At 51.5% G+C, this 23,533-nt stretch overlaps 1 protein-coding gene across 1 annotated transcript; it reads left to right on the top strand.

Moving 5' to 3' along the window:
- Window positions 1-3: 3 nt before the first annotated feature.
- On the top strand, window positions 4-22,015 carry POLR3K (RNA polymerase III subunit K). The gene is made up of 3 exons (XM_075319088.1): window positions 4-172; window positions 20,969-21,056; window positions 21,381-22,015. Exons 1-3 carry the CDS (start codon window positions 62-64, stop codon window positions 21,506-21,508), a joined length of 327 nt encoding a protein of 108 aa, XP_075175203.1. The 5' UTR covers window positions 4-61; the 3' UTR covers window positions 21,509-22,015.
- Window positions 22,016-23,533: the final 1,518 nt, after the last annotated feature.

Genomic DNA, 23,533 nt, shown 5'->3' with positions numbered 1-23,533 from the left:
GGAAGTACTGCAGTGTGGGCAGTGTGTGGTCCTGCCGTGCTGCGGGCGCAGTGGTTTCAGCATGCTGCTGTTCTGCCCAACTTGTGGGAATGTGCTGATAGTAGAAGAGGGGCAGAAGTGCTTAAGGTTCGCCTGCAACACGTGCCCCTATGTGCACAACATCAACCGCAAGGTATGGTGGGTTGCGTTCTGAGACCTAGCTGTAGTGTTGTGGGCTCGCACTCACTCCCCGAATTTCCTGATGTTCCCCAGTGAGTGTTTAGTGGCATATCTTCTGTATCTTGTCTAGCGGCAGTCAGTGAGGTGAGCGGTGACTCCCCGGGGCCCCAGTGCCAGCGTTGTCTTATTCTGATGGCAGGAGATGGCGCTGTCATTCTCTTGTGTTTGTCGCATCATCTGCGTTCCAGCCCACTCAAGTGTTGGTTTCTTGGCACCAAACCCTACACATTAGACCTACAATGGCCGCTCGCCATAGACGTGGTAGTAAAACAGGTCACATGACATCACAGGGCTGCATGGGACGAGGTCAGGAAATGTGACTACAGCACTATATAATACATCACAGCACTGACAATCTGCTGCAGTGCAGGAACCTCCAGCAGGTGGCGCTGTCCCTGTGGTGGTGATTCAGCGCTCAGCAGCTGCAGAACATAGCAGTGTGTATCATTTCCATCCAGAGGAGGATATGGATACACAGAATTAAAGGGAATTGGTCAGCAGTTTTTTCTACCCAAACTAATGGCATCTTTTGTAGAAAAACCATTTCACTTTCTGATTATTTTTCTTTTTTTTTTTAAAGTCCTTTACACATTTTTTCTGCTAATGAGCCACCAGTGCAGTGGGGCTATCTCTGCTCCCCTCCTCCAGCCTCTGGTCATGGGCTGACTGGTCACTTGTCTGAGTGCTGTGCTCCCCTCCTCCAGCCTCTGGTCATGGGCTGACTGGTCACTTGTCTGAGTGCTCTGCTCCCCTCCTCCAGCCTCTGGTCATGGGCTGACTGGTCACTTGTCTGAGTGCTCTGCTCCCCTCCTCCAGCCTCTGGTCATTGGCTGACTGGTCACTTGTCTGAGTGCTCTGCTCCCCTCCTCCAGCCTCTGGTCATGGGCTGACTGGTCACTTGTCTGAGTGCTCTGCTCCCCTCCTCCAGCCTCTGGTCATGGGCTGACTGGTCACTTGTCTGAGTGCTCTGCTCCCCTCCTCCAGCCTCTGGTCATGGGCTGACTGGTCACTTGTCTGAGTGCTCTGCTCCCCTCCTCCAGCCTCTGGTCATTGGCTGACTGGTCACTTGTCTGAGTGCTCTGCTCCCCTCCTCCAGCCTCTGGTCATGGGCTGACTGGTCACTTGTCTGAGTGCTGTGCTCCCCTCCTCCAGCCTCTGGTCATGGGCTGACTGGTCACTTGTCTGAGTGCTCTGCTCCCCTCCTCCAGCCTCTGGTCATGGGCTGACTGGTCACTTGTCTGAGTGCTGTGCTCCCCTCCTCCAGCCTCTGGTCATGGGCTGACTGGTCACTTGTCTGAGTGCTGTGCTCCCCTCCTCCAGCCTCTGGTCATGGCCTGACTGGTCACTTGTCTGAGTGCTGTGCTCCCCTCCTCCAGCCTCTGGTCATGGGCTGACTGGTCACTTGTCTGAGTGCTCTGCTCCCCTCCTCCAGCCTCTGGTCATGGGCTATATAGAGGTTAAAACCTGGCTCAACCTAAATTGTAGGTGCTCTGGAGAAAAACAGTCAATATAATACATATACTCCGGCACACTGTAGAGAAATGCGAAGAAGAATCCAATATGATGCTCAAAAAAATGTCTTTATTATAAACATAGGATTGTCCGACGTTTCAACCCAATTCGGGTTTTCTTCAGGGACTAATGTACAATAACAGAAAAGGAAAAAATACAAGGTCACAATAATACACAAATGTTACACAATCACAATATGTATTACATACGAGGGGGAAGAGGGGGGGGGGGGAAGGGGGTTCATCATGAAAACAGGATACAATTTATGAGCATTCCATAGAGAAGGTACATGAAAATCACCCATGAACTCAAAAAAATACATACAGCTGAAACAATCTTCCCAAACAGGGATCAATACAACATGTTTGTACCAATTCAGAGAACTGAAGGTTAAGACATACCTATGAAAGCTAGAACTAGATTTCTTAAACGAGCACCAAAACACGGTGGGTGAACCGACTAATGGTATCCGTAAAGGTACTAAAAGGTGAAACATGAAATGTTAGTGTTACAAATAATGATGAAAAAAAGAATACATAAGGTTATATCTAGGATATACCCAAATAGGACCAAATGGTAAGATCAAGACATCAGATCAAGTGGGTACTGTAATGAAGGAGAAACCTTCGCCGTTCTGGGGATTTAGATAAAGAAAACAACACATCCATTCACTATAGGTGTTTTTGGGTCGGGACCTGAAAGTCTATAAGTTCCAAGGGAGGGCGTACCTTACAGATGTGATAGGTGTATCAATCCCTCAGGGGTCATGAAGTAAAATAGTTCTAAAAAGTCATAAAGAGTATTGTGAAAAAAGTGTGGGAGAACGTATAAATCTTAATGATACAAAATACGTGAAAGCTTTCACATAATATATTTTCCATCAGAGAGAGCATACCTCATGGATGAAGTGAAAAAGGGGAGGGGGTCCAGGACCACATCAAGATCTGCCTGACTTATATGGGTGGATGGTTAGTACTGTGATCTACAAAATTTATAAAAACAGAACGTGTACCGAGATATCACAGAGATACAGGTAGATCAAAGATAAGATAAAGTTATATTACCTACAGACTAGGGAATGGGCTTCAAAATGGTTCTTCAGGAATTTGAAAAAACAGGGTGAAACACAACCAACCTCCTATAGCCAGTAGACCCGGACGGGTTATGCTGCATCCGTCCAAGATCCAAGGATCTATGTAAGCATGATAAACTGAAAAAAATATGTAGATATGTGGAACTGTGGTATAGATTATGGTATTTTTCCGACCAATATAGGAGACTCCATCCTACCTTGTATAGTAATGATATTTAGATGCAGGTGAGGCTGCCTTAGTGGTGTGGCAAGACTGTAGTATACATATGTGTCCGTTGTAGATGGGACGGAAGCTGTAGTGTATAGAGAAAGGGGTAAGACATGTGTAGTCATATATGTCAATGGACTAGGGGGCATAAAAGGTGGTAGACAATGACATACCTGACCTAATGTCGTCTGCGTATGAGGTGTAAATGGGAGCGGGCCAAAGGCTCTGTGGGGAGGAGAGGAAAGGGTTAAAAGCAAACGGAGGAAAGAAACAATTGTAAGAAAGAGGACCAAGTAATTAAGTAAATAAGTAAGTAAGTAAATAAGGGTGAAGTCCAGAGCTATACGTAACATACCTTAATGGAAGGTGCAGATCTATGTCAGCCACGTGTAAGGCGCCAGACGCCATGTGTGCTGAGTGCTGGGTATTTATGCATAACCAGGAAGTCGAAGCTTCCAATGGAGGGCGGGCCATATGCATCACATGACTAGCTGACGTGCGCCGACGTGTGGACGTCATGAGCCGCGCACGCGCGGTCCAATGCCGCAATTGCAGCGTCGGTCCCGCGCATGCGCGGGAGACAAAGCCCACACGCCGGCGTGTGAAGGAGGTGGGTGTTGATGTGTCGGATATCCCGCGCACGCGCGGAGACATACTATACAGCGGCATCTCCACGCGTGCGCGGAAGACAGACACATTTAGAAGTAACGTAATATCCACATTGAGACAGACCTCTTTGTAAAGGCCACTGACCGAAACAGTTTACTTCATTTCACCAGCTGTCATCCAGCCCATACCAAAAGGGCTCTTCCCATATCGCAACACAAGCGAGTGGAAAGAATCGTTTCAGATCCTGAAAAACGTGAATTGAGGTTACAGGAAATGGGTTCGAAATTCATATCTAGAGGTTATCCCGCTCACATAGCAAATAACCGCACATCGCAATTGGATACTACCCGGTCTAAACAGCCTCGAGTAGCGTGTGTAAATACATACCATCCATTTTCACCGTTAATCAAAGGTATTGTTGCGCATCACTGGCCATTACTTCAAACTGCCTATCCCTCTGTTTCCGAGTTCTCTCAACTCCCGTTGTTTTGCCACAAGCGTCCGAAGAATCTTAGAGACAATCTAGTACGGGCCGATATAGGGTCTACCACCAGCACGTCACGACAAACTTTTCTAGGGACTCCTAAAGTTGGCAACTTTCCCTGTCTGCATTGTTTGCAATGCAATAATTTAACCCGGGGAGACACATTTACTCATCCACACACCGGTAAGGTGTTTCACATTCGGGACTTTTTAACATGTGACTCTTCATTTGTAGTATATCTCATAAAGTGCCCATGCGGTCTCGGATATGTTGGAGAGACAACCCAACATGTCCGAGACCGCATTAATAAACATAAATCCACCATTCGTTGTCAACAAACCCTATTGCCTATTCCACATCATTTTGTTACATTCAAACACACAATAGCACAACTTAAATATCAGATCTTAGAACACATACCCCCTATAAGGAGGGGTGGCAACAGGATAAGGGTCCTGAAACAACGTGAGGCATACTGGATCCACACTTTAAGAACTCTGGAACTACATGGGCTGAATCGGGAATATGATGTGATCAGTTAGAAGTTGATGTGTCGGATATCCCGCGCACGCGCGGAGACATACTATACAGCGGCATCTCCACGCGTGCGCGGAAGACAGACACATTTAGAAGTAACGTAATATCCTACACGCATGCGCGTAGGATCCCGTGGCCGGAGCGCGCATATCGGGGCCAGGCGCCATAATTGACGCCGTGCACCGAGAGCGAGCAGGGGACAGGAGACCCCGCGCATGCGCAGTGAGAAAGGACCATACAAACCGAGTGCAAGTGCTGGACATATTTCACGAGTGGCGCATGTGAGGAAGGTGCATTCAGAGGTTTTGGGTGACCTAAAGAAAAAGAAAATAAGTGTTAGAATTGCAAGAAATTAACCCTAATCATACTCCTGTGAATAAAGATTAAGAGGAAATTGTCATCAATCAATTTATTATGTTATATGTTATCAGGAAATACTTCTAACTACTCGAGGCTGTTTAGACCGGGTAGTATCCAATTGCGATGTGCGGTTATTTGCTATGTGAGCGGGATAACCTCTAGATATGAATTTCGAACCCATTTCCTGTAACCTCAATTCACGTTTTTCAGGATCTGAAACGATTCTTTCCACTCGCTTGTGTTGCGATATGGGAAGAGCCCTTTTGGTATGGGCTGGATGACAGCTGGTGAAATGAAGTAAACTGTTTCGGTCAGTGGCCTTTACAAAGAGGTCTGTCTCAATGTGGATATTACGTTACTTCTAAATGTGTCTGTCTTCCGCGCACGCGTGGAGATGCCGCTGTATAGTATGTCTCCGCGCGTGCGCGGGATATCCGACACATCAACACCCACCTCCTTCACACGCCGGCGTGTGGGCTTTGTCTCCCGCGCATGCGCGGGACCGACGCTGCAATTGGTCACTTGTCTGAGTGCTCTGCTCCCCTCCTCCAGCCTCTGGTCATGGGCTGACTGGTCACTTTGTCTGAGTGCTCTGCTCCCCTCCTCCAGCCTCTGGTCATGGGCTGACTGGTCACTTGTCTGAGTGCTGTGCTCCCCTCCTCCAGCCTCTGGTCATGGGCTGACTGGTCACTTGTCTGAGTGCTCTGCTCCCCTCCTCCAGCCTCTGGTCATGGGCTGACTGGTCACTTGTCTGAGTGCTGTGCTCCCCTCCTCCAGCCTCTGGTCATGGACTGACTGGTCACTTGTCTGAGTGCTGTGCTCCCCTCCTCCAGCCTCTGGTCATGGGCTGACTGGTCACTTGTCTGAGTGCTGTGCTCCCCTCCTCCAGCCTCTGGTCATGGGCTGACTGGTCACTTGTCTGAGTGCTGTGCTCCCCTCCTCCAGCCTCTGGTCATGGGCTGACTGGTCACTTGTCTGAGTGCTGTGCTCCCCTCCTCCAGCCTCTGGTCATGGACTGACTGGTCACTTGTCTGAGTGCTGTGCTCCCTCCTCCAGCCTCTGGTCATGGACTGACTGGTCACTTGTCTGAGTGCTGTGCTCCCCTCCTCCAGCCTCTGGTCATGGGCTGACTGGTCACTTGTCTGAGTGCTGTGCTCCCCTCCTCCAGCCTCTGGTCATGGGCTGACTGGTCACTTGTCTGAGTGCTCTGCCCCCTCCCTGAGATCTCACACAGCGCTGTTCCCTGGGGCAGCACATGCACACATTGATGGTTTGTCTCTTACAGCATCATCAGGACCTTACTGCACATACGTCCACCCAGGGAATGAGTGGGCACAAGTGCTAAGGTGGGGGAGGCATGTCACTCAGATGTGAGCTGCCAGCCAATAACCAACAGGTGAGAAAGGGAGAGCCCAGAGTGCTGAAAGTGCAGAGCCAGCCCCGCTGCACGAGGCTCGATAGCATAACATTTCAGCAAGACATTTCTACAAATATATTAGTCCATTTCTGGCAGGGATTGAGTGTACCGCATACTCACAGCCACGTGACCACCATTCCTGGCTCTGACACCGGCAAATCCTGACTGTGTACAGTGCGTGCAATGTCAGGATTCCCAAGTCTACAGTCACATAAAGTGACACACAGAGTGACTGAAGACTTGTGAATTTAGACTGGACAATCCCTTTACAGGGAACCAGTCAGTCAATCGGTCAGTATTAGAATTGCACACGGATAAGGCTTGTATAGGGCGCTGGTCACACACGTGTAGGGCACAGTGTCTGGCTTACAGGCCTCACTCCCTCTTGCGTTTAATTTGAACAAGTCCAATCTAATAAAAAAGTACTAAGGAGTTTGGGTGCACAGCAATATATATAAACTTATAGTATTAATAGGGTGCTGCCACAAGCAGTATTAACAACATCTGAAGGGGAAGAGAAAAAGTACTGCATAACCAGGAAGCACACCCAACTATCATAAATAAATAGAATTTTATTGAATTGCATAAACAATTAAAACATACTTAAAAACATATACCCACACCAGGGTCTCTCCATAAATTACAGCAGTGTTATAAATGGAATGTTCGCTGTGGTCAATAAACATGCAAAATCACCATAATTTACAACATTCCATACAATCCACTATAAATAGAGTAAGAGCAATCAGCATATCTGTTGGAGCCAGCCACAACCCATAACCTCCTAAGGTAAAAGGATCTCAAGCATAGAAGGAGGCTGAAAATACAAAGTGGCCCCAACCAAACATACAGACCAGTAGTAACCTGTCTACATGTATCAGCTGCAAGCTGTAGAGACCCTGGGATACGCCCCACGCGTATCGCCAGTAGGCTTCATCAGGGACAAAAAGTGGCCTCCCGATCCGCCGCCGATGCCCTCCGCGATCTGCCATCTGTCTCCCCGATCTCCTGCCCGCACACCCACCCCTCGTATCTGCTGCCCGCACCCTCACCCCCACACCTCCCGATCCGCTGCCGCCCTCCATCTGCCACAGTGCCACCGCTCCCCCCGATCTGCTGCCCGGCCCCTCACCCCTCGTGATCGGTGCCCGCCCCCTCACCTCCGTGATGTGCTGCACGATCCCTGTCCTCCTCCATCTGTCATAGTGCCACCGCTCCCTCCGATCTGCTGCCCGGCCCCTCCCCCTCGTGATCGGTGCCCGCCCCCTCCCCTCCGTGATGTGCTGCTCGCCCCCCTCCCCTCCGTGATGTGCTGCTCGCCCCCTCCCCTACGTGATGTGCTGAACGCTCACCCCACCCTCCATTGTCACCCCCGTGATGTGTGCTCCCTCCCCTGTCAAAAACGCACTTGCGGCAAAAAACGCATGCGTTTGTACCGCGATTTGGTGCGTTTTTGGCTGCGTTTTGCTGCGTTTTTGATCTCTGCATTTTTTTGCGTTTTTCCAATGCATTGCATGGGGGGAAAACACAGAAAAACGCAGGAAAGAATTGACATGTCCATTTTTTTTTTTTAAGCTCAAAAACGCAGCTTAAAAAAAAGTTGTGTGCGGACAGCAAAAATGAACACTCATAGACTTTGCTGGGGAAGCAAAGTCATGCAGTTTTGAGGCCAAAAACGCACCCGAAAAAACACGCAAAAACGCCGCGAAAAATGCACTGTGACTTACCCTTAGGCTATGTGCGCACACTGCGTTTTTTTTGACGCTGCGTTTTTGGCCGCTAAAAACGCACAAAAACGCACCTGCGTTGAAAAAAACGCGGCAAAAAACGCACGCGTTTTGCCGCGATTTGGTGCGTTTTTTTGCTGCGTTTTGCTGCGTTTTTTGCTCACTGCGTCCTTATGCGTTTTTTATCAGTGAACAAAAAAAAAAGGTCTGATGTCATTTCCTTCTTCAATGTGTTCTTCATTCTCCACTAGTGTGTGCAGAAGAGCAGACAGCTGCAGAACTACAAGGCTCAGCATACTCCATCCAATAGTGTATGCAGGAGAGCAGACAGCAGCTGCAGAACTACAAGGCTCAGCATGCTCCATCCAGGACTGTATGCTTGAGGGAGAGTCAGGGGGAGCAGACCTACAAGGCTCAGCATCCTCCATCCAATAGTGTATGCAGGAGAGCAGACAGCAGCTGTCGAACTACAAGGCTCAGCATCCTCCTTCCAGGACTGTATGCAGGAGAGCAGACAGCAGCTGTCGAACTACAAGGCTCAGCATTCTCCTTCCAGGACTATATGCAGGATTTCTTTGCCCCCCCAAACAAAAAAAATGACGTGGGCTTCGCCATATTTTTGTATGCTAGCCGGGAACAGCAGGCAGGTACGGGCTGCCCCCAACCCCCAGCTGCCTATTTGTACCCGGCTGGGAACCAAAAATATAGGGAAGCCCTTTTTTTTTAAATTATTTCATGAATTTCATGAAATAATTTAAAAAAAAAAATGACGTGAGCTTCGCCCAGTTTTTGAGTCCAGCCGGGTACAACTAGGCAGCTGGGGATTGGAATCCACAGTACAGGGTGCCCATGCTTTCTGGGCACCCCCGCTGTGAATTGCAGTCCCGCAGCCACCCCAGAAAATGGCGCTTTCATAGAAGCGCCATCTTCTGCCGCTGTATCCAACTCTTCCAGCTGCCCTGATGCCGGGTGGCTCGCCGGGTAATAATGGGGTTAGGGCTAGCTGTATAGCTGGCCCTAAGCCCGAAATTCATGGTGTCACGCCAATATTAGACATGGCCACCATGAATTTCTAGTAAAGATAAAAAAAAAACACAACACACAGAAAAATATTTTTATTAGAAATAAAACACAACACAATTAGTGACTCCATCTTTATTGAAACAAAGAACCCCCCTCCGCAGTAATCCTGGGTCAGGGTCCCACGCCGTCCAATCCGGATCCAATATCAGCTGATCGGTTTGCTGGAAGGCAAAGCGATCAGATGATGTGTCAGGATCAAGTGCCTGAATCACATCACACAGCAGCTGATTGTATAAAAGCCGATTATACAATCAGCTGATGCATCGGTGCAAAAAAAAAAAATAATAATACTCACTTATGTGCTGATTACTGGCAGCTCCTGGAGCGATGGGGCGGGAGTCTGATCCCGTCCGATCGCTGCAGCAGCTGCCGGTAATCAGGGATGAAGTCTCCTGACGCATCCGCTGATACCGGCCGGGCGCCCGCGTCACCGCGATACTTACGATCACCTGATGCGTCAGGTGACTGCATCAGGTGATCCATCGCCAGGTCCTGCATCCATCGGAGGTTTCTCGGCTGTCTGCACACAGCCGCAGCGGCGATACCGTGAGAGGATCTGGGAGCGGGCATGGCACCGGGAGTCTGCAGACAGGTGAGTATAACTTTTTTTTTTTTTTTTTTTTTTTTTCTACTGTTAACTTTTGTTTTCGCAGCCGCTTCCACCTCCCGCCCAGACATGGTGCCGCACGGCAGCATACATGCACAGGACTGGAGGTGGAAGCATTGGTGACGGTACCGGGAGGATTCACGCTTCTGTCTTTACTGACAGAAGGAATCCTCTTCCTGTACATGTCACTTTACTACCCACCTCCTGCGTTTATAGCTGCGTTTTTGGTCTTAGAAACGCACCAAAACGCAGCTATTTGCGTTTCTCATTGCGTCTTTCATCATCCCATTGAACTCAATGGATGAAAAGCGCAGTGAAAAACGCGGGAATAATTGACATGCTGCGTTTTTGTGGCACCACAAAAACGCAGCTGAAAAAAAACAGATGTGTGCGGACAGCAAAAATGAAAACTCATAGACTTTGCTGGGGAAGCAAAGTCCTGCAGTCTTGAGGCCAAAAACGCACCCGAAAAACGCGCAAAAACGCCGCGAAAAACGCACTGTGCGCACATAGCCTTATAGTGACGCCCATACTATAGATTAGGCGGGCAGCCCAGGATTCTCTAAGTGCACCCCACTGGGACAGACAGACTAGTCTACAAGGCCAACATAGATGGCGTCAGTGATAGGCTGTAAGCCGGACACTGTGCCCTACATGTGTGTGACAAGTCCTCTATACAAGCCTTTATGTGTATGAAATTCTAAGGGTTCATGTCCACGATCAGTGTTTGCAGCGTTTTGGATGAAGCGTTGTACATTCTGTAGTGCATTAGTTTCTGTGACCTGGGCAGGTAAATACTGTTGCCCTTTTTAGCTGTGTGAATATCTAAATTTTGGGGGAAATTTCATTCCATGTGTTGTGACTTTCAATTCTGTAATTAGTGTTCACTTTGCTTGGGATGTCAGTTTAGGTGGACGGCCAAATCTTGGTAAGTTCGCAGTTGTCATACTCTATCTATTTTTGGATGATGGATTGATCAATGCTCCATGAGATGTTCAGAGCTTGACTTTTTTTTTTTATTTTTTTTTTGTAACCTAACCCTGCTTCACTTTTCTCCACAACTTTATCCCTGACCTGTCTGGTGTGTTGCTTGGTTTTCATGATACTGCTAGATCCCTAATATTCTCAAACAAACCTCTGAGACCTTCACAGGACAGCTGTCGTTATTCTGAGAATACATTACACATAGGTGGACTTAATTTACTAATTTTGTGACTTCTGGGGGTGACTGGTCACTCAGGATTTTATTTAGGGATATTCAAGGGCAGGGGGCTGAAACCAAATGCACGTCACAATTTTCAGATTTATATTTTCAAATAGGAAACCTTTCATTTGTTTTACTCTTCACAAATACTTGCTACTTAGTGGTGATGTATCACATAAATCCCAATGAAATCCATTTGTTTGTGGGTTTATCCCCTTCACGACCATGGACGGAAAGATCCGTCCTTGTGCCCTGGGCCTTAACGACCAAGGACGGATCTTTCCGTCATGGCGGAATCGCGGCACCGGAGCCTCCGGTGACTGCAATATGTTAACATAAACTGCAGATTCGGGGAGGAGGGGACCTGTTCCTGACCTCAGGAGGGGTGGTGCCTCCTCCCCGGCCCTACGGAGGCTGTGATTGGCTGATGAACGCCGCTCAACCAATCACAGCCACTGTCATGTTCCAGCCATTTAAAATGACTGAAACATTGAAATCCAGCCCTGGCCAGTGCAGCTGTAGCACTGGCCATTGGCTGGAGCTGGGTGACCTCACTGGATCACCCTCCCGCAGCTCCAGTAGCTCTGATTGGAGAGATCGGCCTTGTGACCGATTTCTCCAATCACAGTGGACCTGTTGCCAGTGACCGCCCCCATCAGCTTCACTTGTCGTCCCTGCAGCACGCCAGCACACTGAGCACAGTGAGTGTACACAGTGCAATGGCAGGGCGACAAGCTCCGGTCCCATGCTGTTATGAGACCGGAGCATGGGACCCGGAAGTTGCCGCGCTGCCATTGCACTGTATGAAACCGGCGAAAAGCCTCCCGATCCGCCGCCGCTGCCCTCCGCGATCTGCTACCTGTCTCCCCGATCTCCTGCCCGCACACCCACCCCTCGTATCTGCTGCCCGCACCCTCACCCCCACACCTCCCGATCCGCCGCCGCCCTCCATTTGCCACAGTGCCACCGCTCCCCCCGATCTGCTGCCCGGCCCCTCACCCCTCGTGATCGGTGCCCGCCCCCTCACCTCCGTGATGTGCTGCGCGATCCCTGTCCTCCGTGATGTGCTGCTCGCCCCCTCCCCTACGTGATGTGCTGCTCGCCCCTTCCCCTACGTGATGTGCTGCTCGCCCCCTCCCCTACGTGATGTGCTGCACGCTCCCCCCACCCTCCCCTGTCACCCCCGTGATGTGTGCTCCCTCCCCTGTCACCCCCGTGATGTGTGCTCCCTCCCCTGTCACCCCCGTGATGTGTGCTCCCTCCCCTGTCACCCCCGTGATGTGTGCTCCCTCCCTTGTCACCCCCGTGATGTGTGCTTTCTCCCCTGTCACCCCTGTGATGTGTGCTCCCTCCCCTGTCACCCCCGTGATGTGTGCTCCCTCCCCGTCACCCCCGTGATGTGTGCTCCCTCCCCTGTCACCCCCGTGATGTGTTCTCCCACACCTGTCACCGCCGTGATGTGTGCTCCCACACCTGTCACCCCCGTGATCTGTGCTTCCTCACCTGTCACCGCCGTGATGTGTGCTCCCTCACCTGTCCACCCCCGTGATCTGTGCTCCCTCACATGGCACCCCCGGGATCTGTGCTCCCTCACCTGTCACCCCCGTGATCTGTGCTCCCTCACCTGTCACCCCGTGATCTGTGCTCCCTCACCTGTCACCCCCGTGATCTGTGCTCCCTCACCTGTCACTTCCGTGATCTGTGCTCCCTCACCTGTCACCCCCGTGATCTGTGCTCCCTCACCTGTCACCCCCGTGATCTGTGCTCCCTCACCTGTCACCCCCGTGATCTGTGCTCCCTCACCTGTCACCCCCGTGATCTGTGCTCCCTCACCTGTCACCCCCGTGATCTGTGCTCCCTCACCTGTCACCCCCGTGATCTGTGCTCCCTCACCTGTCACCCCCGTGATCTGTGCTCCCTCACCTGTCACCCCCGTGATCTGTGCTCCCTCACCTGTCACCCCCGTGATCTGTGCTCCCTCACCTGTCACCCCCGTGATCTGTGCTCCCTCACCTGTCACCCCCGTGATCTGTGCTCCCTCACCTGTCACCCCCGTGATCTGTGCTCCCTCACCTGTCACCCCCGTGATCTGTGCTCCCTCACCTGTCACCCCCGTGATCTGTGCTCCCTCACCTGTCACCCCCGTGATCTGTGCTCCCCTCACCTGTCACCCCCGTGATCTGTGCTCCCTCACCTGTCACCCCCGTGATCTGTGCTCCCTCACCTGTCACCCCCGTGATCTGTGCTCCCTCACCTGTCACCCCCGTGATCTGTGCTCCCTCACCTGTCACCCCCGTGATCTGTGCTCCCTCACCTGTCACCCCCGTGATCTGTGCTCCCTCACCTGTCACCCCCGTGATCTGTGCTCCCTCACCTGTCACCCCCGTGATCTGTGCTCCCTCACCTGTCACCCCCGTGATCTGTGCTCCCTCACCTGTCACCCCCGTGATCTGTGCTCCCTCACCTGTCACCCCCGTGATCTGTGCTCCCTCACCTGTCACCCCCGTGATCTGTGCTCCCTCACCTGTCACCCCCGTGATCTGTGCTCCCTCACCTGTCACCCCCGTGATCTGTGCTCCCTCACCTGTCACCCCCGTGATCTGTGCTCCCTCACCTGTCACCCCCGTGATCTGTGCTCCCTCACCTGTCACCCCCCGTGATCTGTGCTCCCTCACCTGTCACCCCCGTGATCTGTGCTCCCTCACCTGTCACCCCCGTGATCTGTGCTCCCTCACCTGTCACCCCCGTGATCTGTGCTCCCTCACCTGTCACCCCCGTGATCTGTGCTCCCTCACCTGTCACCCCCGTGATCTGTGCTCCCTCACCTGTCACCCCCGTGATCTGTGCTCCCTCACCTGTCACCCCCGTGATCTGTGCTCCCTCACCTGTCACCCCCGTGATCTGTGCTCCCTCACCTGTCACCCCCGTGATCTGTGCTCCCTCACCTGTCACCCCCGTGATCTGTGCTCCCTCACCTGTCACCCCCGTGATCTGTGCTCCCTCACCTGTCACCCCCGTGATCTGTGCTCCCTCACCTGTCACCCCCGTGATCTGTGCTCCCTCACCTGTCACCCCCGTGATCTGTGCTCCCTCACCTGTCACCCCCGTGATCTGTGCTCCCTCACCTGTCACCCCCGTGATCTGTGCTCCCTCACCTGTCACCCCCGTGATCTGTGCTCCCTCACCTGTCACCCCCGTGATCTGTGCTCCCTCACCTGTCACCCCCGTGATCTGTGCTCCCTCACCTGTCACCCCCGTGATCTGTGCTCCCTCACCTGTCACCCCCGTGATCTGTGCTCCCTCACCTGTCACCCCCGTGATCTGTGCTCCCTCACCTGTCACCCCCGTGATCTGTGCTCCCTCACCTGTCACCCCCGTGATCTGTGCTCCCTCACCTGTCACCCCCGTGATCTGTGCTCCCTCACCTGTCACCCCCGTGATCTGTGCTCCCTCACCTGTCACCCCCGTGATCTGTGCTCCCTCACCTGTCACCCCCGTGATCTGTGCTCCCTCACCTGTCACCCCCGTGATCTGTGCTCCCTCACCTGTCACCCCCGTGATCTGTGCTCCCTCACCTGTCACCCCCGTGATCTGTGCTCCCTCACCTGTCACCCCCCGTGATCTGTGCTCCCTCACCTGTCACCCCCGTGATCTGTGCTCCCTCACCTGTCACCCCCCGTGATCTGTGCTCCCTCACCTGTCACCCCCGTGATCTGTGCTCCCTCACCTGTCACCCCCGTGATCTGTGCTCCCTCACCTGTCACCCCCGTGATCTGTGCTCCCTCACCTGTCACCCCCGTGATCTGTGCTCCCTCACCTGTCACCCCCGTGATCTGTGCTCCCTCACCTGTCACCCCCGTGATCTGTGCTCCCTCACCTGTCACCCCCGTGATCTGTGCTCCCTCACCTGTCACCCCCGTGATCTGTGCTCCCTCACCTGTCACCCCCGTGATCTGTGCTCCCTCACCTGTCACCCCCGTGATCTGTGCTCCCTCACCTGTCACCCCCGTGATCTGTGCTCCCTCACCTGTCACCCCCGTGATCTGTGCTCCCTCACCTGTCACCCCCGTGATCTGTGCTCCCTCACCTGTCACCCCCGTGATCTGTGCTCCCTCACCTGTCACCCCCGTGATCTGTGCTCCCTCACCTGTCACCCCCGTGATCTGTGCTCCCTCACCTGTCACCCCCGTGATCTGTGCTCCCTCACCTGTCACCCCCGTGATCTGTGCTCCCTCACCTGTCACCCCCGTGATCTGTGCTCCCTCACCTGTCACCCCCGTGATCTGTGCTCCCTCACCTGTCACCCCCGTGATCTGTGCTCCCTCACCTGTCACCCCCGTGATCTGTGCTCCCTCACCTGTCACCCCCGTGATCTGTGCTCCCTCACCTGTCACCCCCGTGATCTGTGCTCCCTCACCTGTCACCCCCGTGATCTGTGCTCCCTCACCTGTCACCCCCGTGATCTGTGCTCCCTCACCTGTCACCCCCGTGATCTGTGCTCCCTCACCTGTCACCCCCGTGATCTGTGCTCCCTCACCTGTCACCCCCGTGATCTGTGCTCCCTCACCTGTCACCCCCGTGATCTGTGCTCCCTCACCTGTCACCCCCGTGATCTGTGCTCCCTCACCTGTCACCCCCGTGATCTGTGCTCCCTCACCTGTCACCCCCCGTGATCTGTGCTCCCTCACCTGTCACCCCCGTGATCTGTGCTCCCTCACCTGTCACCCCCGTGATCTGTGCTCCCTCACCTGTCACCCCCGTGATCTGTGCTCCCTCACCTGTCACCCCCGTGATCTGTGCTCCCTCACCTGTCACCCCCGTGATCTGTGCTCCCTCACCTGTCACCCCCGTGATCTGTGCTCCCTCACCTGTCACCCCCGTGATCTGTGCTCCCTCACCTGTCACCCCCGTGATCTGTGCTCCCTCACCTGTCACCCCCGTGATCTGTGCTCCCTCACCTGTCACCCCCGTGATCTGTGCTCCCTCACCTGTCACCCCCGTGATCTGTGCTCCCTCACCTGTCACCCCCGTGATCTGTGCTCCCTCACCTGTCACCCCCGTGATCTGTGCTCCCTCACCTGTCACCCCCGTGATCTGTGCTCCCTCACCTGTCACCCCCGTGATCTGTGCTCCCTCACCTGTCACCCCCGTGATCTGTGCTCCCTCACCTGTCACCCCCGTGATCTGTGCTCCCTCACCTGTCACCCCCGTGATCTGTGCTCCCTCACCTGTCACCCCCGTGATCTGTGCTCCCTCACCTGTCACCCCCGTGATCTGTGCTCCCTCACCTGTCACCCCCGTGATCTGTGCTCCCTCACCTGTCACCCCCGTGATCTGTGCTCCCTCACCTGTCACCCCCGTGATCTGTGCTCCCTCACCTGTCACCCCCGTGATCTGTGCTCCCTCACCTGTCACCCCCGTGATCTGTGCTCCCTCACCTGTCACCCCCGTGATCTGTGCTCCCTCACCTGTCACCCCCGTGATCTGTGCTCCCTCACCTGTCACCCCCGTGATCTGTGCTCCCTCACCTGTCACCCCCGTGATCTGTGCTCCCTCACCTGTCACCCCCGTGATCTGTGCTCCCTCACCTGTCACCCCCGTGATCTGTGCTCCCTCACCTGTCCACCCCCGTGATCTGTGCTCCCTCACCTGTCACCCCCGTGATCTGTGCTCCCTCACCTGTCACCCCCGTGATCTGTGCTCCCTCACCTGTCACCCCCGTGATCTGTGCTCCCTCACCTGTCACCCCCGTGATCTGTGCTCCCTCACCTGTCACCCCCGTGATCTGTGCTCCCTCACCTGTCACCCCCGTGATCTGTGCTCCCTCACCTGTCACCCCCGTGATCTGTGCTCCCTCACCTGTCACCCCCGTGATCTGTGCTCCCTCACCTGTCACCCCCGTGATCTGTGCTCCCTCACCTGTCACCCCCGTGATCTGTGCTCCCTCACCTGTCACCCCCGTGATCTGTGCTCCCTCACCTGTCACCCCCGTGATCTGTGCTCCCTCACCTGTCACCCCCGTGATCTGTGCTCCCTCACCTGTCACCCCCGTGATCTGTGCTCCCTCACCTGTCACCCCCGTGATCTGTGCTCCCTCACCTGTCACCCCCGTGATCTGTGCTCCCTCACCTGTCACCCCCGTGATCTGTGCTCCCTCACCTGTCACCCCCGTGATCTGTGCTCCCTCACCTGTCACCCCCGTGATCTGTGCTCCCTCACCTGTCACCCCCGTGATCTGTGCTCCCTCACCTGTCACCCCCGTGATCTGTGCTCCCTCACCTGTCACCCCCGTGATCTGTGCTCCCTCACCTGTCACCCCCGTGATCTGTGCTCCCTCACCTGTCACCCCCGTGATCTGTGCTCCCTCACCTGTCACCCCCGTGATCTGTGCTCCCTCACCTGTCACCCCCGTGATCTGTGCTCCCTCACCTGTCACCCCCGTGATCTGTGCTCCCTCACCTGTCACCCCCGTGATCTGTGCTCCCTCACCTGTCACCCCCGTGATCTGTGCTCCCTCACCTGTCACCCCCGTGATCTGTGCTCCCTCACCTGTCACCCCGTGATCTGTGCTCCCTCACCTGTCACCCCCGTGATCTGTGCTCCCTCACCTGTCACCCCCGTGATCTGTGCTCCCTCACCTGTCACCCCCGTGATCTGTGCTCCCTCACCTGTCACCCCCGTGATCTGTGCTCCCTCACCTGTCACCCCCGTGATCTGTGCTCCCTCACCTGTCACCCCCGTGATCTGTGCTCCCTCACCCGTCACCCCCGTGATCTGTGCTCCCTCACCCGTCACCCCCGTGATCTGTGCTCCCTCACCCGTCACCCCCGTGATCTGTGCTCCCTCACCCGTCACCCCCGTGATCTGTGCTCCCTCACCCGTCACCCCCGTGATCTGTGCTCCCTCACCCGTCACCCCCGTGATCTGTGCTCCCTCACCCGTCACCCCCCGTGATCTGTGCTCCCTCACCCGTCACCCCCGTGATCTGTGCTCCCTCACCCGTCACCCCCGTGATCTGTGCTCCCTCACCTCTCACCCCCCGTGATCTGTGCTCTGCTCACCTGTCTCCCCCGTGATCTGCGCTGCGCTCCCTCTCCCACCTCTCACCCTCCCCGATCTGCTGCCTCCTTCATCTCCTGTGATCCTGCTGCCTAGATCCATCCTGTAGGGTAACTCTCCCCAATCTCACCTCCCACTCCCCTTCCCTGCCATCCTCCCTTCCCACTCATCCTCTGCCGCTCCTGCATCCACTGCGCCCTGTCCCATCCGCCCCCACCCTATCCCAGCCGCCGCCGTCTCACATTCACAGACGCTCCCTTTATATGCCGCTGCCCCCCCATCTGCCGCCGCCCAATCTGCCGCCCCCCAATCTGCCGCTGTTCTGATCCATCCTGTCAGTATTGTTCGTGGCTTTTTTCTAACTATCCCCAATCGCATCTCCCACTCCCTCTCCCACCCCACCTGCCTGCCGCCAAGTGCTGATCAGGTACGTAATTGTTGCTCTAGTTTTTGCTTTTTTTTGTGCACCCCAAATAAAAAAAACAAAACAAAACATGTACAATTAGGTACCTGATCAGCAATCGTCCTGCAGTCGTACTCGACTTTGGACAGGACTTCTTTTTTCCATCCCACCTAGTCCCTCCCCCCCTTTTTTGCAGAACATTTGTGCGTGCGCCCTATTTTTTTTTCTATGCCATGGGGGTCTAGTTTCCAAAATGGGGTCACATGTGGGGGAGCTCCACTGTTTTGGCATCTCAGGGAGTCTCCAAACACAACATGGAATACGCTAATTATCCCAGACAATTTTGCGTTTGAAAAGTCAAATGACGCTCCTTGCATTCTGAGCTTTGCTGTGCACCCAAACATTTGATTTCCACCACATAGGAGGTGTCTGTGTACTCAGGAGAAATTGCACAATACATTTTATGGTGCAATTTTTCCTGATACCCTTGTGAAAAAAAAAGCTACCTGGTTGAAGTAACAATTTTGTGGTAAAAAAAATTTTTTTTATTTTCACGGCTGAACTCTATTAACTTTTGTGAAGCCCCCAGAGGTTCAAAGTGTTCAATAAACATCTAGATAAATTCCATGAGGAGTCTAGTTTCCAAAATGGGGTCACATGTGGGGGAGCTCCACTGTTTCTGCACCTCAGGGGGTCTCCGAACACAACATGGAATACGCTAATTATCCCAGACAGTTTTACGTTTGAAACGTCAAATGACGCTCCTTGCATTCTGAGCCCTGCTGTGCGCCCAAACATTTCATTTCCACCACTTATGAGATGTCTGTGTACTCAGGAGAAATTGCACAATACATTTTATGGTGCAATTTTTCCTGATACCCTTGTGAAAAAAAAGCTACCTGGTTGAAGTAACAATTTTGTGGTAAATTTTTTTTTTTTTATTTGCACGGCTCAACTCTATTAACTTTTGTGAAGCCCCCAGAGGTTCAAAGTGCTCAATAAACATCTAGATAAATGCCATGAGGTGTCTAGTTTCCAAAATGGGGTCACATATGGGGGAGCTCCACTGTTTCGGCACCTCAGGGGCTCTCCAAACGCAACATGGTGCGGCTAACGATTCTAGCTAATTTTCTGTTCAAAAAGTCAAATGGCGCTCCTTCCCTTCCGAGTCCTGCCGTGTGCCCAAACAGTTTTTTTTCGCCACATATGAGGTATCTGCGCGCTCAGAAGAAATTGTCCAACAAATTTTGGGGGTTCATTTAATCCTGTTACCCTTGTTGAATATGCAATATTTGAGGCTAAATTAACATTTTTGTTGCAAAAAGTAAAATGTTCATTTTTTCCTTCCACATTGCTTTAGTTACTGTGAAGCACCTGAAGGGTTAATAACCTTCTTGAATGTGGTTTTGAGTAGCCTGAGGGGTGCCGTTTTTGGAATGGTGTCACGTTTGGGTGTTCTGTGTCATGTAGACCTTTCAAAATCGCTTCAAATGTGATGTGGTCCCTAAAAAATGTGGCTTTGTAAATTTTGTTGTAAAAATGAGAAATTGCTCATAAACTTTGAACCCCTATAACTTCCTTAATTTTTTTTTTTTCCCCCAAATTGTTCTGATGTAAAGTAGACATGTGGGAAATGTTATTTATTAATTATTTTGTGTCATATGTCTCGTTGGTTTTAGAGCATAAAAATTAAAAGTTTGAAAATTACAAAATTTTCGCGAAATTTCCGTTTTTTTCACAAAGAAACGCAAAAAATATCGGCCTAAATTTACCACTAACATGAAGCCCAATATGTCACGAGAAAACAGTCTCAGAATCACCGGGATCCGTTGAAGAGTTCCAGAGTTATAACCTCATAAAGTGACACTAGTCAAAATTGCAAAAAATGGCCTGGTCTTTAGGGTCAAAATAGGCTTGGGGGTGAAGGGGTTAACGTGGAAAAGTTCATGGGGTTTGAAAACTTATCCAAGGCATTGTATATACCCGCACTGATCTTCATATTCCCGGTATTGAAAGTTGAAAAAAGGGGATTTTGGTAGCACACCATCCCCCCATTATAGCCTTATCAAACAGCAGACCGCACCACATCAGAATTAGTGTGATCAAATGGATGATTCAATCTGGAAAACTGCTGATAGCTCCTCCTTTAATATTATTCAGAATAAGAGTCCTACTTTATCCCCTCACCTTTACCTCTATCGTCCTAACCCCATTTCATGGCGTCATGATTTTCTTTAGTGATCTACACTTGATAAGGGAATTTGGGATAAATCATTTCACTGGTTATTAGATTTTGGTGGATAAAGCAGAGTACAGCACAGTCATATGGATAAGGTAAAACGTTATCCCTTTTGTACACCCAGACACATTAACAGTGAAATGTGAATGTAAATTGAACATCAAGACTGTATTATGTTGTCATATATGAGATTTTTGTTCCACCTAGGTAACTAGCAGAAAATACCCCAAACTCAAGGAGGTGGACGATGTTCTGGGAGGCTCTGCAGCATGGGAGAACGTGGACTCCACTGCAGGTAAGGGGTATTTATAGTACAAACGTAGGCAAAGTTCAGATGAGTATATAAAAAAATAGTCTGATAGTCCTCCACAGCAGGAGGTCCTCCCATTACACTGAGTTTCCACTGCATGCTGGTGTATGATCATGGACGCCTTACAGTCCTGCTGAACTCTGACCTGCGATATCTCAAGCAGTATTCTGGCCAGGCAGGGTGAAATTCACATATAAATGCCATGTCACCGGGTTAGGAGATAAATGAGATAGGCAGAATAGCCGCTACAGTACATTAGGATTGTTGTGCCATCTTTGGTATAATTTCGTTATGTTCTTGTCATTCCAGAACCATGCCCCAAGTGCGAGCATCCAAGAGCTTATTTCATGCAGATTCAGACCAGATCGGCTGATGAGCCAATGACTACATTTTACAAGTGCTGCAATATACAGTGTGGCCACCGATGGAGGGATTGAGCTTTTACCTTTATGTTTCATCTTTGGACATTGGTTTAAGAGTAACCGTCAATCTAAATTTTTATTTCACAAGTCAATAATACTCATAAAGACTTTTGCATTAGTGAGATCGGAGATGAGACCTACTGAGGAGATTCTATGACGTTGGCAGGGGGAAGAGGACCTCTGCCTCTAGCTCTTTCCGCCTACCTCCTCCCTCTGCCGCCGGCGCCTACCTCCTCCCTCTGCCGTCGGCGCCTACCTCCTCCCTCTGCCGCCAGCGCCTACCTCCTCCCTCTGCGGCCAGCACCTTTTTCTTCCCTGTTTCTACATAGTCTACATCTGTCATCTACCTCAGTAATGTGACCTTCTATTTTCACTGAATATAGATGTTAACCGGAAACTGAGAATTTCAGCAAGAAGTATCAGCCCAGGAGGAAAAAAAGCAGGTTTCGCTGATAAGATATATTGTAAAATTTCTTATTCTCATGTGTACTATTGATTTATTAAATAAAAATGTATTGAACAGATACGCTTTAAGTATCATCATATGTTTGTGGTGCAAATTCTTTATAAAATTGTTTACTTAAACATGACAGAGAAAAATAACTTTTGTTCTCATTTTGGAACTTAACCAACCCCTGCCCCCATGTGATCTCTCTTGTATAGGTTTTTGCTAGAGATGGACGAACCCGTAGATGTTTGGGTTCGGCTGAACTTTAAAAAATAAAATCCGGTTCAGGGCCGGACTTGAACCTGAACATCTGCATGGATTCTGATCCCCATATAAGCTGAAGGGGACCAGAACATTGTGTTTTAACATGGTGGTAAAAAGGGGTAGGGGGATTAGAGCAGAACCGTTCTATTTAGTCCCCATGCGGCTGTAACACTGCTTTTGGGTCTGCTCATTAACCCTCAAACATATTCACTGCTTCCTTCTCCCACCATCAGTGACGGCATCTTAGAGTTGTTGCAGTCAGACCGTGTCCCCACCTTGTGTGACAGCATCTGTGGTTGGAATCACACACGCTGTCTGCGTCCCTATAGTGGTGTAAAAATAAATAACTAAATTGACTTGGGGTCCCCCCATATTGCAATACTCAGCGCAGATAAAGCATGTGGTTGCAGCCCTGTGCTCATCTTGGCTGTCTATCTAAATAAGAGAGACTGTATGCAGTTTTTTTTTTATTATTATTATTAATTTTATTTAAATAATTTTTTAAAAAAAAGTGGCATTCAATCCTACCCCAGTTTTGATACCTTGCCTTTATAAAGCCGACAGCTGGAAGCTGGTATTCTCGGGCTGGGGATGCCCATGGTTATTGGGGCCCCCCAGCCAAAAATTGCAGCTGCGCAGAATTGTCACAGCCATTAGATGCAAGAATCCCGGCATGTTACACGGCTCATCCCGATTGCCATCGCTCCATGGCAAATCTGGATAATAAAAGGAGGTTAATGACATCTCACAGCTGCCACTAAGCCCTAGATTAGTAATGGGTTTAGCCGCCGTCCCACACAACACTGACAAAAATCCTTTATTTGAAATAAAATACAAAAAACACCCTCCTTTTCCAATTTGTTAACCCCAAACATCCAGGTCCAACGTAATCTACATGAGGTCCCACGGCAATCTTGGCTCTGCTACATACTGAAGTCACAGCGCTCAAACACATTACAGAACATGACCGCACGCTGCGTCTTCAAACTGAGACTGACTCAGCCTCAGTTGTCATTGGTGATGTCACTGAGTTTAACTGCAGTCACAGGTCTAGGTTCCCACGTTATTCCACCTGTAACTGCAGGTAAACTGACCTCAGGTGAATGGAGTTCAATCAAACCTGCATCTCCTAGCAGAATATTGGAGTTTTTGTCAAGAGATGCAGATTTGGTGCTGAAATTGATACAACAAATTCCTGCACCAAATCTGCATCTTCTGGAAACCAAGACTCAGTAAGTATAATGCTCCAGCTTTATTCCATACTTTTTTTTTTTTAATTATCTGGGTGACTGAACCTGAAGAGTAAAATGTACTTTCCTGAGAAGTCC

The sequence above is a fragment of the Anomaloglossus baeobatrachus genome, chromosome 7 (genome assembly GCF_048569485.1).
Source record: "Anomaloglossus baeobatrachus isolate aAnoBae1 chromosome 7, aAnoBae1.hap1, whole genome shotgun sequence".
NCBI lineage: Eukaryota > Metazoa > Chordata > Amphibia > Anura > Aromobatidae > Anomaloglossus > Anomaloglossus baeobatrachus.
Note: the sequence above shows the minus strand (reverse complement) of the source record. Positions and strands in the feature narration are given on the sequence as shown.

Bases quoted from the DNA above. Each gene is read 5' to 3' on its own strand.
- POLR3K (XM_075319088.1), top strand. From the start codon at position 62: ATGCTGCTGTTCTGCCCAACTTGTGGGAATGTGCTGATAGTAGAAGAG. The intron at 173-20,968 runs GTATGGTGGGTT...TGTTCCACCTAG, and splicing joins TGCACAACATCAACCGCAAG to GTAACTAGCAGAAAATACCC. The intron at 21,057-21,380 runs GTAAGGGGTATT...TTGTCATTCCAG, and splicing joins GAACGTGGACTCCACTGCAG to AACCATGCCCCAAGTGCGAG.